This window comes from Cladophialophora carrionii (assembly GCF_000365165.1).
Source record: "Cladophialophora carrionii CBS 160.54 unplaced genomic scaffold supercont1.2, whole genome shotgun sequence".
Taxonomy (NCBI): domain Eukaryota; kingdom Fungi; phylum Ascomycota; class Eurotiomycetes; order Chaetothyriales; family Herpotrichiellaceae; genus Cladophialophora; species Cladophialophora carrionii.
Window position 1 is genome coordinate 3,375,929 of NW_008481827.1, and position 14,125 is coordinate 3,390,053.

At 54.6% G+C, this 14,125-nt stretch overlaps 6 protein-coding genes across 6 annotated transcripts; 4 read left to right on the forward strand and 2 right to left on the reverse strand.

Moving 5' to 3' along the window:
- Positions 1-2,932: 2,932 nt before the first annotated feature.
- G647_03286 (uncharacterized protein) lies at positions 2,933-4,899 on the reverse strand (the record flags this gene model as incomplete). The annotated part of the gene is made up of 7 exons (XM_008727632.1): positions 2,933-3,079; positions 3,174-3,402; positions 3,481-3,607; positions 3,660-4,076; positions 4,150-4,250; positions 4,321-4,481; positions 4,549-4,899. 7 exons carry the CDS (start codon positions 4,897-4,899, stop codon positions 2,933-2,935), a joined length of 1,533 nt encoding a protein of 510 aa, XP_008725854.1.
- A 1,001-nt stretch (positions 4,900-5,900) lies between these two features.
- G647_03287 (uncharacterized protein) lies at positions 5,901-6,977 on the reverse strand (the record flags this gene model as incomplete). Its single annotated transcript, XM_008727633.1, has 5 exons — positions 5,901-6,052; positions 6,122-6,249; positions 6,316-6,613; positions 6,672-6,823; positions 6,922-6,977. 5 exons carry the CDS (start codon positions 6,975-6,977, stop codon positions 5,901-5,903), a joined length of 786 nt encoding a protein of 261 aa, XP_008725855.1.
- A 1,355-nt stretch (positions 6,978-8,332) lies between these two features.
- Positions 8,333-9,303, forward strand: G647_03288 (uncharacterized protein; the record flags this gene model as incomplete). The annotated part of the gene is made up of 4 exons (XM_008727634.1): positions 8,333-8,453; positions 8,516-8,579; positions 8,632-8,731; positions 8,785-9,303. 4 exons carry the CDS (start codon positions 8,333-8,335, stop codon positions 9,301-9,303), a joined length of 804 nt encoding a protein of 267 aa, XP_008725856.1.
- Positions 9,304-10,292: 989 nt separating this feature from the next.
- G647_03289 (uncharacterized protein) lies at positions 10,293-10,655 on the forward strand (the record flags this gene model as incomplete). Its single annotated transcript, XM_008727635.1, has 1 exon — positions 10,293-10,655. One exon carries the CDS (start codon positions 10,293-10,295, stop codon positions 10,653-10,655), a length of 363 nt encoding a protein of 120 aa, XP_008725857.1.
- A 706-nt stretch (positions 10,656-11,361) lies between these two features.
- Positions 11,362-12,479, forward strand: G647_03290 (uncharacterized protein; the record flags this gene model as incomplete). The annotated part of the gene is made up of 4 exons (XM_008727636.1): positions 11,362-11,428; positions 11,502-11,894; positions 11,966-12,015; positions 12,126-12,479. 4 exons carry the CDS (start codon positions 11,362-11,364, stop codon positions 12,477-12,479), a joined length of 864 nt encoding a protein of 287 aa, XP_008725858.1.
- Positions 12,480-13,007: 528 nt separating this feature from the next.
- G647_03291 (uncharacterized protein) lies at positions 13,008-14,028 on the forward strand (the record flags this gene model as incomplete). The annotated part of the gene is made up of 3 exons (XM_008727637.1): positions 13,008-13,370; positions 13,440-13,793; positions 13,846-14,028. The coding sequence occupies 3 exons, from the start codon at positions 13,008-13,010 to the stop codon at positions 14,026-14,028; spliced, it is 900 nt and encodes a 299-aa protein (XP_008725859.1).
- Positions 14,029-14,125: the final 97 nt, after the last annotated feature.

Sequence of the window (14,125 nt, forward strand, 5' to 3'; positions counted from 1 at the left end):
CTTCCTGCGCCTCATCGAGCGCGTTTGCCGCCGCCACGGTATATATGCATGCTTGTGGGATGTCAGACAGCAGTGCGGAAGGGAGAGGGACAGGAAAACGCAGAAGTTCGTAGTATTTTACCGGCTCGTCTCGAACCCCCTTTGCAGCTCTACGCAAGGCTTGACTCCTCCTCACCGAACTCCTTCCCGCTCCAAGCGATGTAAATCATAAGTTGTAAGTTACGGTGACGAAATTCGGTCGCCAACATTCGACCCATCGAGACGCGGACATGAAGTTATCAATTCCCGCCATCTTGCGCGCTCGGGCGGTTCCGACCACAGTACGGTACCGATGCAGTTCGCGGCGGAGGAGAAGAAGGGGCACGACGTCTTGGGAGTTGCAAATTCCATCATGTAGACATTTGGGTGGCAGCACTGCAGGAGATCCCTCAACCATGCGCTGGCCTGGATTGTTGATGCCCTCGAGCTCGAGTTCGTCGTAGGACGACAGCAGAGCTCGGTCTCTTGACGTTCGACCTGATTCGTTCGATCCCGGACTCCGGGACTCGGACTTGGTCTCGTACAGGGTGAAGTTCGTGGGGCCTCTTTCATTGAACAGGAAATGACCGCAAGGTTACGTTGCTACCGGGCTGAAGCTGTTTTTTTCGAAGAAGCTCCGGCCGTGTTTGTTGTACCGTTACCGCCCGTCTCCGAAGGTCAGTCAGATGCGCAGACAAGTGCTTCGGAGCAATCAATCCCAGTCAGCATGAGAGAGATTCGCTGCACGGCGTTTCGCTGCAAGTGAACAGAGAAAGGCACTCATTGCAACCAGGGCGAAGGTATGAAGCTTGTTCATATCTGCGTATGCGGTAGCGGAAGTCTATATCGATCTTGCGACTGTACAGTCAGAAGGCCTTTATCCGGGAAGTTTTGGTCGAGCGCAGCTTACGGGTCTTCGCAAGCTGGTGGCTGTTGTTCAAACCTGTGGTAGCAGGAGTGGACAGTGTACAGAGAAAGGTGCTTCGAAGAAGTCAACTATTGCGACGAACTGATTCTTTCTATACTTGGAGCCGTACGGGATGAGACTGATGCCTGGTCACGGTCCTCGGTCTCTTCTGAAGCAGCAAGGTCTGTACCATGGCCGAATGGATTCGTTCGGAAGGGTATGTGTCTAAGCGGAGGGGTGTTGTAGGGGGAAGTGGTTGACAAGACGTTGAGTGTCGCAACTTCTATTAGAATCGTCCCTCGAAGGACTGTGATGGGCCTTATTGGAGAAGTGTATCGTGATTCGGGAGGGTCGGGGTGTAGAAAACATGCGGAGGCTTGGGGCGACGTAGGATGTACCATGAGCCAGGTATATCCGTCACTTACTTGTCGGTCGTGTTAAAGGGCGCTGTGTGCATAGCATGGCATCGGTCTGTCCTAAGAGGCGAGGAATTGTGTTGTAGCTAACGGATCCATTGTGTGTGATGCACACTCCTGCAAAAGGAGAAGATCAGGGGCTTTTCAGAAGTTTTGACCAGCGCATATAGTCGGACGACTCTCGTTATCGTATTCCAAAGTCTCGTTCACATGGGGTTTTACGCCCCAAGTTCCCACCGAGCCCCACGTGGAGGCTGAGGCGGTGCCCGGCTGAAAATCTTAGGGATACGATAACGATAGTCGATCTAGTGGTATTCGCAGTCAGCGCGCAGAAAACCAGCACATCTGGGTTGGAATCATAGATCCCCAAGGCGGAGGGAGTGGCTCACCGGCGGATACACTGCCACTAGAGCCATCGGCATGAACGTAGAAGGCGTAATGAATCACGTTGGACTCACAGCCCGCCCAGACCCTTCTCCGCGCCAGTCTCGCCATTGATCGCAGTCACTCCGGGGTTCCACAGCCGGCCCACTAACCGACGATGGATGAGCCTCCCAAAGATCGAGGTCTTCCTGCGGCGAGCCTTGTAGCGAAGCTAGACCACGCAGGGAATTTTGCCGCGGGCGACTACCCGCTAGGATCCGGCGTGGGAGGGGGTAGGAGCAGGAGCAGGAACAGACATCAGGATAGGGACTGTCAGCACTAACACGATACAACAAACATGCCTGGAAGGTATGCTTCCTTTTCGGGCTGGTACTCGTAGAGGAAAGAAGACAGAAGAGAGGGGCGGAGAACTGCAAGGGATAGACGCTAGTCCTATTACAGGCAACAGTCAACAAAGCACCCGCTATGACGTCAGTTGCTCTCATTAAGCGTAAGGCCGTGAGGCGCAACCTACTCGTATGAGTACAGCATCCTCCTCCAGCGCCGTATCTTACGCATGGGGAGAACCTAAACTCACTCGGAATCTCAAGCACAAGCAGACTAACAAAGATAGGTGACGAAAGACAGGCAAAGCATCGTCCGTTCGGAGAAGTCTGTTACTCTTCAATCATTTAGCGCACAACGGTCTCCTTGCCCCCCCTTCTGTTGTCAACGACTGGAGGTATGAGGGCCGGCCGGAACAGCTCCAGTCGCCCTTGCCAGTTGTTTGGCGTGGCTGCAAGATCGACACCGTCCTCCTACGTACGGGTGTTACATCGGGCTTGCTTGCTCAAAGGCTGTCCCTCACGGATGCGTGAAGATGACATGTCGTTCTAGGTAACACTTTGTCCGGAAAGGCCGCCCTGAGAGTACTCAGAGCCATAATAACCGGGTCAGAGATCCGGAACTGCGACCTCCGATCAAGATGGCTCAGTGAGGACAACAGCCGTCATAACGGCGCCAGAAACATTCACTTTTATTGCCTCACCGGAGAGAGGGTATCTGATTCTACTTTACGACACTACGGCAATGGGTACTGGGGACTTATCGAGACCTGGCGGCAGTCTGTCTATTGATGTCCTCCTGTTCAAGTTGCGATGGGTTCGCGTGGAGGAGGATCCTCTTCTCGCTGTTGAGTGCCGGACGTCCTCAAACGGTTCGTCTTCCCTCACACCTTTGTCACGTGTACCGCTGTGGCGTCTTCCTTCGATGGGAGGCTGTCCTGTACTTCCGCTTCGAGAGTGTTGTCCGTCAAGTCGGTTGCAGGTTTCTTTCCGAACAGAGCGTCGATTTCTTCCAACGCCATCCCGTTGGCCTAAAAGATCCAGTGTCAGTCCGTTCTGGTTTTCTTCGTTGATGGCAGGGATATCTGACACATCCTGTCGTCGGACGTTTGTGGAAAAGCTTACATCTGGAAGGAAGAAATATATGTGGACAGTATGGGCGAGACCGAGGCACACAAAGACCAGGTAGTATTTCCACCCGATCGAGGCTTGAGCTGTGGGCGCGAGCTGCAGCCACAGGACGTCCATGAGAAAGATGGCCGAGACAGAGTAAGAGGTCGCCTCGCTACGAAGGTAAGATGGGAAGATTTCGGTCACGGCGGTAAACTGATTGATGTCGATCAAGCCCCCGTACCTGATGAGCAGCCACGCGCCGACCGATCAGCATACACCATGAAGAACAAGCATGGGCCTTTCAGATCTTTCCACTCACGCGATCACATAGAGATAGAGAAACACCACAGCGGCGGCTGCGAGGCCTTTCGACGCGGACGTGCTGTACTTGGCGATGAGGCCCGTCGCGACGATAAACATCGACATGTTAATGCAGTAACCCCAGACTTGGTTGATCATGTCAGCCGATGCTCACCGCGCACAGGTTCAGAAACTTACTGAGTGCCTTTCGCCTACCGAGTCTGTCGCTGTAATAGGCGCCCACGAAGTTGGCAATGGCAGCAAGCGTGTTGTACAAGGCGCTGAGCATGATGGACATCTCATTGTTGAGTCCAAGCGACTGGTACAACAAGACCGTGTAGTTGTTGATCACGAGCGTTCCGACGTTCTGTCCACCAGCCATCACGAGGAAGGCCAGGATGAACCGCTTACGGTACGTTCTGGTGGTGAACAGCTGCCATTTGCCGTCCCTTGCCAGGATTTCTGCGTCGGCAGCCTGTTGACGTTCGATCTGAGCAAACTCCCGCTGAGCAAAGTGGTCTTCCGGGTCACTGGCGCTGTGGTGCAGTTTGCGGAGTAGCTCGTACGCCTCCGCACCTCGACCGTGCTGGACGAGCCATCGAGGGCTTTCGGGAACTAACCACCCGGATTCATCATCAGCTCACCCGCTCGAGACTGAAAAAGTGGTCGCAATAATAGCGGCTCTTACTGAAGAAAGTCCCAGTCATGAGGATAATGCCCAGAAGCACGAGCACCGCATTTGGGAATCTCCATGAAAACGTCGTGTCCGGGGCATGAAAGCAGCCAAAGCTAGACATTGGTCAGTCTCCCGAAGCCGAAAATCTGGGCTTCAGAAGGGATTTCTGCGTTTTGGGCTTACCCGATCCATCCTGCCAGGAAATATCCCAAATTGATAAAGCTTCCGTGAGCGCCAGTCATCAACCCACGGGAGTGAGGAGGAGACACTTCGGCGTAGTAAGTCGGCATAGCAGCCAGTGTGTTCCCCGCTGCAAGTCCCGTGATGAGGCGCGCGACAAGATACTGATCACCAGGGAAGGAAACACTGCGTGAGCAGAATCAAGCGAGCCAGGACGGATCATGGCCTTACCATGGCGACATTGACCGAGCCAGCCTGAATGGCGGCCCCGATGATCCCAAGAGCACTTGCAATGCGGAAGCCGTTCAGTCGACCGAACCTGTCGGCCGCCCACCCGGAAAGCAGAGTGCCGAAGAAGCCTCCTCCGAAGAAGACGCCATTGACAGCGCCGATGATGGTGTTGGTATACCCGTAGTCTGGGTCGGTGGGATCGGCCACCAGGGACAGAGACTCATAGAACGTCGGCTGCCCAAGGGTGGTCGTGATGACCGCCAGGCCGAACCCTGCGAACAAGGAGCCCGTGGCGGCGAAGAGAACAGCCTGTTGTAAGCACATGGGTGAGCAATCCTTGCCTAGTGCCATCTGATCTGGAGACATGAAGCACTCACTCGCGAGTTGTAGCTGGTGTATCCCTCCATGCCGTGCCTGCCCGGGTCGCTCAAGGAGGTCTTTGCAGTTTCAGTGAATCTGGGGATGCGTCTTGCAGTGTTGCCAAAATGCGGAGGGAGGCCGATCTTGACCATCCGCGCGAATCTTGCATGTCAGCGCGACCATAAGTACCATTTTCCGGCTCACGCATTCCATGCGGGGACTTCTTCACGCTTCTTGGATCCGAGACCACACCAGAGCATGGGCTAGCATTAGTAAAAAAGGGGGCCCCGGGTTTCGCAGGTGTTGAGGAAGTTACAAAGCCACGGCAATGCTCAGCCGAGGGACGAAGCGCGCGTTCGCCAGCCGCTTGATACTGTACCAGCCGTCCCGCGGGCTCAATTGAGCCACGACTTTTGCAGGTCGGTCGAGCCCTGCCGCGACCTGCTGTGTTGCCGGCCGTGCAACGATCCACAATCCCCGTGGGGAACGACAGGCACTGAACTGCGGTGAAGCTTCATTGCCAACGGGTATGCCTCTCTGTGGCGGCAGGCAAGCACTGCCTCTCTCATACTCAACCACCCTACATCTCGAAGGAACGGTGCGATGTCTGTAGCTGAGTAGTGTCGATTGTCTGTGGTCTCTATGTCCCCTTCTATGAACTATCGAAAGCAAAAGACAAAACAAAAAAAGGAAAAGAGCGAGCGCAGCCTTGCGCTACACTTCCACTGATTAATCAGAACGCCAGATTGCTTCCCTGTACAATGTATGTACAGGGAAATGGCAGCCTTACTAAACCGTAACTTCATCCGTCCCATTACAGTACGGGAGCTGGTACAGTACGGAACCTGGAGTAGGTGCACGCGGGTTGATCATTCGCCGCATGACACAGAGGAGGAGAATCGACAATGCACTCGCGTCGCACGGAGCGACCCCACAAAGCCCAGAGACGTCTCGGTGATCACTGTACTTCTCGGGTCCCAGCATCGACCACGTCAAATCACCGACTTCCCCGTCAATCGGTGACTCGTCTTGAGTACGATTTCTTGCCACTCCTTGAGGAAGTCTCCCTCTCGGTAGTCATCATGGTCTACATCTACATACCCAAGCGGTGCCCACATCCGGGGCACAATCCCCAAGGATCGTCCTGGAAGCGGTCAGATTAACGGCCTGAGGAGGGACGAGAAGGGGCCATTTGAGCTGTCAATCAACGTACCATGCACGGTCGTATCGGAAGCGATTCTGACGAGGGCCTCGGCGGCATCGTCTATCGATGCGAAGACGGCACCTTTATCGGTGATGCGCTTCGCGACAGCATCGCTGATGATGTCGGTCTTGATGTACCTATTCGGTGTCACGGACAAAAGTCAGAGTCTGTGAAAGGAGCCGAGTCAAATGCAGGACGCTCACCAAGGGGCAATGTAGTTGATCCGGGTGCCATGCTGCAAGGCAGTCCTTCTGAGACACCTCATGGTCCCGCGCAGTCCAAACTTGGAGGCGTTGTATTGTGGCGATCCGGGCTGATCGACGTATCCGGCGAGACTGCCTTGAAGGACAAGGCACGTATCGGGACCGGCGGTGGAAGTGTCGACCCCGGATTTGAACTGTTTCCTGAAGTAGAAGAGCGCCAGTTTGATGGTATACATGACTCCGATCAGGTTGATGTCGAGGATTTTGAGGTCGGGCTTCGTTGGCTCTGATTCAGACTCTGCGGGCCAGATTGAGTTAATAATCAAGCCATCCTTCTGAGCCGAGCCACCACGTACCCTCGTCGACAAAGACGGGGTCTTGCCCACTGATTCCCGCGTTGGCCACGACGACATCGACGCAGCCGTTGGGTGATGTCTTGATGGTCTCTTGGAACATTCGGGCCTGGTCATCCCAGTTCGTAACGTCACAGTGGGTAGACCAGACTCTCCTATAGATGAAAGAACGGGGGATTGATTAGATGTATTAAAAAGAAATAACAAGTGCTTCCATATCAGATGAAAAAGGGTATTGAACCGGTCAACGTACCCAGGGTATGCCGAGGTCAGTTCGGCCGCACGAGCGTCGTCAATATCCCCTATCATGACGAACGCTCTTTGAAAGAGAAAAAGGCGTGGTCAGGAACGAGCTCTTTCGATTTGACACCAGTTGAGGCGTTGTGCCAGAGATGGGCACAGAATAGGCGGTTGGATTGACTGAACTCACCCAGCCTCTGCCATAGCTCGAGTATAGACTGCTCCGATTCCATTCGACCCTGCGGGTTTGATCGTCAGCCACAGGTGTCCGCAAAGCCAGCCGCGTTGGCCTCAAGTCAAAGAAAGGACTTCCGGTGGACGAGCCTGCCCACCACTCGCCAGGGGCTAATATGCGATCCGGAATCAAATTTGCCTACCGCCGGTGATGATAACAGTCTTCCCCTGTACTTTGGCCCTATCTGCTTTGACCGTGCAGTCCACAGCACCTTGATCAATGTAGGTCGTCATTTTCCCCTCAAGAGTCAGTTCGCGTTGGATCACTCAGAGAGCCGCAGTGATAATGATTATCATGTAGACCGTGAGAAGAGAAGGCTTTGTATTATTAGGATGGAACATGCATTACAGGTATCATTCGAATCGCTCATGCCAGCGAACGACTTCCCACAGTTCTGCACCGCCCGACGTTTTGCACCGTCCAAAGTCTGGGGATCCCGGCCTCGTACATACCATACCATGCTCCTCGGTTGACCGTGTGACTCTCGGCTGAAACGACAGTCTACAGTAGCTTGCGGCTGTACGGAGTACCCCGTCAATTATTGTCGACCACGGCCGCTGTTTGAGCCGCGGCCGAAGCTCCCTCGGCGACTGTCTTGCTGCCGGTTGGTTACTTCAAGAATGGGACTTTAGTCTCCTTGGTACACTTCATCTTCAGCAATCCATGTCAAGCCTTCCGGATCCTATTGTCGTCGGCTGCGTGAAGAAGCGTAGGATCCTAACAAGAGCATGCTTGCTTCTAAACTCGCCCTGCTCTACCGTCCCAAGCCTTTGCAGTCGCGTAATAGTACTGCAATGCTTTACCAAGAAGAGTCAGCTCGCTTGCACCTCTTGACTGAGTCTCTCAGCTGACGGACCGGGGTGCGACGAAATCATGTGGGCTTCTTTTACTGTTGCTACCGTCTTCGAAGGGCCGTGCACACAAATGCATACGGCCTCCAACGTTTGCACAGATTCTCTCTGCACATATGTACGAAATCCGCCGCTTGGGTAAGTCCCACTATTACACACACTGACAACCACAGTCTGGGGCTCTGTGTGTTCAGTTCGTACCACTAGCAATGCACATGAAGCGGGTGGAGAAATTCGGACTGATCAAATAAAGTCGGGGTGTCTCTGGGCAACAACGCCGTCTTGACTAATTACATCGAGGCCCAAACCCTTCTCGAGAAGTGGTCAAGCTTGACACGATGGCCGAACTCCTGCTTCCGGATCACAAGACATTGTCGAAGAGTAGATACGGATCCGCGCCCGAAGGCAGCATCTGGGGCTTCTGGGACGAACTTCATGGCGGCCCTGACAAACTCGATTGTAGGTTATCATGGCTGAGACATGGGATTTGCAACGTAATGATACTTACCCCGAGCTCATAGCCCTGAATCTTCTGACGCCGGAGAGGGTGCTTGCAGCAAAAGATGGAATAAGATCGGAAGCAGTGTGCAGCTCGACTGGTCGTTGAACAACCTTCGCCATACACGTTGCATGACAGGCAGAGGCTTGAGCAAGAGATCATCGATTACCTGCCCATTGTGGGAGTCCATGCTCACGACGATGTGCTCAAGTTCAACACCCAGTGCGGGAGTCAATGGGTTAGTTAGTTCTCACCTCCGGTTCGGTCCTTTTCTCAATAGCAAGAATACAGGATGGGTTTGGCCACTACTGTCATCCCACGGGGATCTACTACAACGGGGTCAAGCACGCTGACGTCAAAGGAACGCCGGGCTCTCTGGGCATCAACCGTAAGCTCACGACCCGCGACCCCGACGATCAGTCTGTTCATGAAAATGTTAATGTGGCTGATAAATTCTTCACAGATTGGTGTGAGACAGGCGGCATCGTCATGCGCGGCGTGCTCCTCAACTATGTCAGGTACCTCGAGGACAAGGGCCTGCCAATGCCGGATCCTACCACGAATCACGGCTTTACGCTCCGCGACCTCGAGGCTGTTGCGCAACACCAGAAGCTCGACTTTAAGATTGGGCATCTGTTGTTCGTCCGCACGGGATTTGTGCGCTGGTACGACAATGCGCCGGACGGGGAGCGACGGCGATGCATGGGCGGAGAGCAGTTCACATTCATCGGTCTCCAGGGATCTGAGGAGGCCAAAGAGTGGCTCTGGGATCATCACTTCGCCGCGCGCCTGCGACACGTTTGCGCTTGAGGTGAATCCGCCGACAGAGGTCGTGCTGCACGAGACAATCCTGCCTCTCTGGGGCACCCAGGTTGGGGAGATGTTCAACCTGGAACAGCTGTCCGACATGTGCAATCAGCAACAGCTGCGCCGGAGCTTTTTTGTGACATGCGCCCCTTTGAATGTGCCAAATGGGATCGGGAGCCCCCCGAATATCATAGCAATTTTCTGAGCCGGAAGGGCCATTTCACAGAACGCGGCCGTCACGAACACTTCTGAAGTTTGTGTAACAAGGTCAAATGAGATGCACCTCAAGAATCAGCGACGGCGAGTCCACGGATGTGGCTATCAATGAACATACCCAGCACTGCAGGGCAAACAAGGGTAATGGCAGGCAGTTTCCCAGCATTATTGGAGTCCGCTACTACTGTTGCCCCCAGGGAAGCTCGAAACTGCGAGGACCCAACTCTACCCAGAGCGGCTCAATTGGCCTCCTGAGGTCCGGGTCGTATATACACATGAAAAATATAGTGTCGGGGTTTGACTCTGGCTGCTACATACATTTCAGGGGCAGTAAAGCTTCGGCCGACGCAATGACATTATCACCGAGCAATGGCGAAACCGTCCTGGTCACAGGCTTCAACGGATTCATCGGATCAACAATCGGGCTTCTGGTGTTGAGCAAAGAGCTACACTCTCTGGGGGCGCCACGGCGAGGAGGCTGGACAATGTCCGGAGCCTACTTGAGGGTCCATTCAAGCCATATGCAGATCGAGTCGCGATATTCGAGATTGCAGACATGAAGGCGGCAAACGCCTAAAAAGGCGCCGTCTCTGGTAAGCAAGCCAAAGCGATTTGCATTCATAAGATCCGATGGCCCATCGGGGCGCATTTGCTGACTTTCTTTGCTCAGGCGTTCATGGCATTTTTTTCACGGTGCATCGCCCGTGGCTTTTGACCTGTGCGCGTCGGGATCAGGTAGTCGGGCCCGCCGTACAGGGGACATTGTCTCTTCTCGAATGCGCACACCGGCACTCAAGTGGCCAGCTGCGCACCGTCGTCGTCACCTCCTCCAGCACCATGGTGGTGACGCCTGCGGAGAATGCACCGCCAGGTTACGTCTTCACGGAAAACGACCAGAATACTTGGGCCGTTACGCTCGCGAAGTCGGTGCCTGCCGATTTCCTCAAAGAGCAAGATTGCACCGAGCTCATGTATTCAGCCTCGAAAGTCGCGGCCGAGCAGGCAATGTAGCAGTTCAGACAGGACCGGCGGCCAAGCTTCGCCATCTCCAGCATCCATCCCTCCGTCGTGCTCGGCCCGTCGTCGAATCTCCCCGGGAATCCCCAGGATCTGAATGTGAGTCTGAAGGAAATCTATGAAATCTACTCCGGCACCGAGTCAACGTGTCCGCCTCCAGTCGGGACGGCCTCATTCGTCGAATGTGAGGGATGTCGCAGCCGTGCATTTGTGGGCACTCCGAGATCCTGAAGTGGCGGACGGAGAGCGGTGCATAGCATCTGGTGGATTCGCTTCAACGCAAGGCATGGTCGACGTGATGAGAGAACAATTTCCGGGTCATTCACGCATCGCCCCGGGAGAGCCTGGGAGAGACGATGTCGAAGGCATTTGTTATTGTGATTAGGCGTGTGCCGGTGTGGTATCCCTAGGAGAGGATTCAGATGGGTGAAACCAAAGCACACAAGGTCATGGCAAAGCCGCTGGAGAACGCTGGGGGAGACCGTCCGAGACACGGTCCTCACTTTCCGGGAGTTCTACGGCGAGAAAGCGGGTCAGAGCAGAGAAGAGACCGACTCTTGACACGGCCATCGCAGAACGGACCGTGGGGGAGGGGACATGCCGGGCGGGAAAGCAAACCAGCCGCTGCAACCGGCGCCGAGGCTCGGGAACCTGGTGGCATGGAGTTTATCCAGTATACCTTAGTACCACCTTGACGTCCTTTGCTTGAATTATAGAATAGAACCAGCTTAGACAGAGCTGCGACTAGGTAGGACTTGGACTCTACCTGTGTTGACGTACGGCTTGTCGAACCCTGCAGGGACAAGGTGGAACAACATTGGACCGACAATGACTACATTTGAGATCAACGAGCGCCTGTTCGAGGACCTGAAAGGCAAAGTGGTAATCATCACTGGTGCGGCCCCGTCCTGATCGAGTACTTGTTCCCTCTACTGTATAACGTCAGGGCTGATCCAGCGGTTGACCAGGAGCAAGCAGCGGCATTGGTCTGGCCACTTTGAAGTTTTTCATTTCCCACGGAGCCCGCGCGGTTGCAGCAGATATCAATCCCCTTCCACCGGACGTTGATGGGGCAGATTTCCGAAAAACGAACCTGACGTCCTGGGCGGAACAGGTGGCGTTGTTCGACGAAACCGTGAAAAAGTACGGTCGGATAGATATCGCGCATCTCAACGCCGGGGTCGGTGAGATCGAGAATGTATTCGTCGACAATGTCGACGCCAATGGAGCCTTGGTGGAGCCGGATTTCACGGTCCTCAAGGTCAACTTGATAGCCCCCATCGTGGGCACCAAGCTTGCGATCCATCACATGAGGAAGCAACCGGGCGGTGGATCGATTGTCATCACTGGAAGCGGTAAAGGTATGGATGGGACACGGGCGTGAAGCCCGGCCTTCTGCAAAAGTCGTGTGCTGACAGACTGAAACCACCAGCTTTCACGGGCGTCGGAGGCACGCCAATGTATGCTACCGCCAAACATGGGGTGAGTTGCACGTTCTGTCTCCTTTGCCCAAGGTCTACATGACTAGTAGCGCTCGCAACATTGGAGTTTCAAAGGCGATATCCTAATCAATGCTTTATCCCATATCGCAGCTCCTTGGCCTTGTGCGGACCTTGGGCCCGGATCTGCATCGAGTCAACGTGCGGATCAACCTGATGTGTCCTTTCTGGACCGACACGGGCATCATCCCACCGGACTTGCTGGCCAAAAATGCCAGTGCGAAGCGATCGATGCAGCCTCCCAGCGCCTGTGCACGCGCAGTTGCACACTTGGGCATGGACCCGAGCTGCTCGGGCAAAGTCATCTATGTGGCGTCGTCAACGTATACGGATGTCGACGCGGGATTGATGGCTACGCGCGCACTGTGGCTCGGGCAGCGGAATCACGAGGATCGCGTGGTATGGGAGGAAGATCCATCCAACGCCGAGTTCAGCACCCCGCTTTGATAAAGCAAAATGCACATACTGTACATACGCAGCTCAGACTGCCTGGGAGCCCCGCGGTCATCGCAGTATCCCTGGCCTAGGAATCTGGTGGGGAAAAAGGTAGAGTGTAGTCAGCATTCGAACGATGGATGGACCGAAGAAGCATTTCCTCGTTGACAAGTCACCTGGTCGGGTGACTGTTGTATCATCAATTAAGAGAGGGAGAGGGGACAGGCTTTCACGGATGCCAGGATCGAGAAAGATACCAAGATCTATACATACACACACCCACGGGTATATGCACAAAACGCCGGTCGAGTGAAATGTGAGCCGCGGTATTGGCCGAGCAGCGTTCGTGATGGGAGCTAGATTCCTGGCATTTGAGACATCCTCGGCTGTCCTTCAAGAACTTTTTAGACGAGTATGATGCAAGCAGAGCGTATTAAATGTGTTTGAAAGGGCCTTTCTCGGTCTCGTATTCCGCCATCGTCGTCTGGCCTGACAGGTCGGGATAGAAACTTGTGCATCAGTCTCCGTCGAATGTCCATCATGCGCAACATTAAGATCGTCCATGTCCCTCACCTGGGCGGCATCGACGCCGCCTACCAGATGCCATTTCCCTTCCGGGCGGAAAAGCCGACTTTGGTCCTCGTCAATGCCATGACTACTTCGTCCGAGCTTTATCGACCACAGTTTGACGACGCTCGATTGAATGGCAAGATGAACTTGATCGCCATCGAGCCGCTTGGACATGGTCAAACCCGTGCCAAGAGCGAGCACTTCACCTACTGGGACACGGCTATCATGAACCTGCAAGTGATGGACGCGTTGGGGATTCAAAGCGCGTTCGCTCTGGGTACGAGTCAAGGTGGATGGATAGTCGCGCGCATGGCATTGTTGGCACCCGAAAAAGTATGCAAGATTGCCCGATTTGTGAGTTGTTTGGGGTCCTTGGATACTAATTCAGGTTGGTGTGCAAAGATCCAAGGCATCATCCCCCTTGGAACATCCATGGACTATGAGTCTCCAAGGTCATTAGCCATGGGAAACTGGGATGGGCTCACGCAATGTGCGGCCAGTCGTGACGCCTTGACCACGGCGGAGCCAACTCCCGAATTTCGTCTCGACGACAGCTACGCCAAACTGATGATGAAAGTTGGCTTCGGGAAAGCTGCCACGCCCGAGCTGGAATCGTTCTGGACAAACGAGCTCAGGGTCAATTATGCCGGTGACGATGGCCGACGACGCTGCCGCATGTGCTGGATCAACCTGGGCGAGCGTGATGGCTTGCACGGGCGACTCCGCGATATCAAATGCCCGGTCTTGTGGCTACATGTACGCAAAAGACTGACTTTGCCATCACGCTGGGTGGACTAACACGTGCCAGGGGTCGGACGATGCTGCCTTCTCGGTGCGAAACGCCGAGGATGAAATCAAGATGTTTACCAACGCCAAAGTGGCGGGCTTGACGGTTGTGCCTGGAGGTGCTCACTACCTCAGTGCCAGCCATCCGAAAGAGGTCGGCACAGCGGTCATGGAGTTTGTCGACAAGCATTTCCACCCAGAATGAGTCCCCAAGGGTCAGTCTTGGTCGATTCGGAGGACGTGGTTGATTCCAGGGGGCCTACGCCGTACAGTTACGAAAGGCTGTGTGATACTAAGGGTGG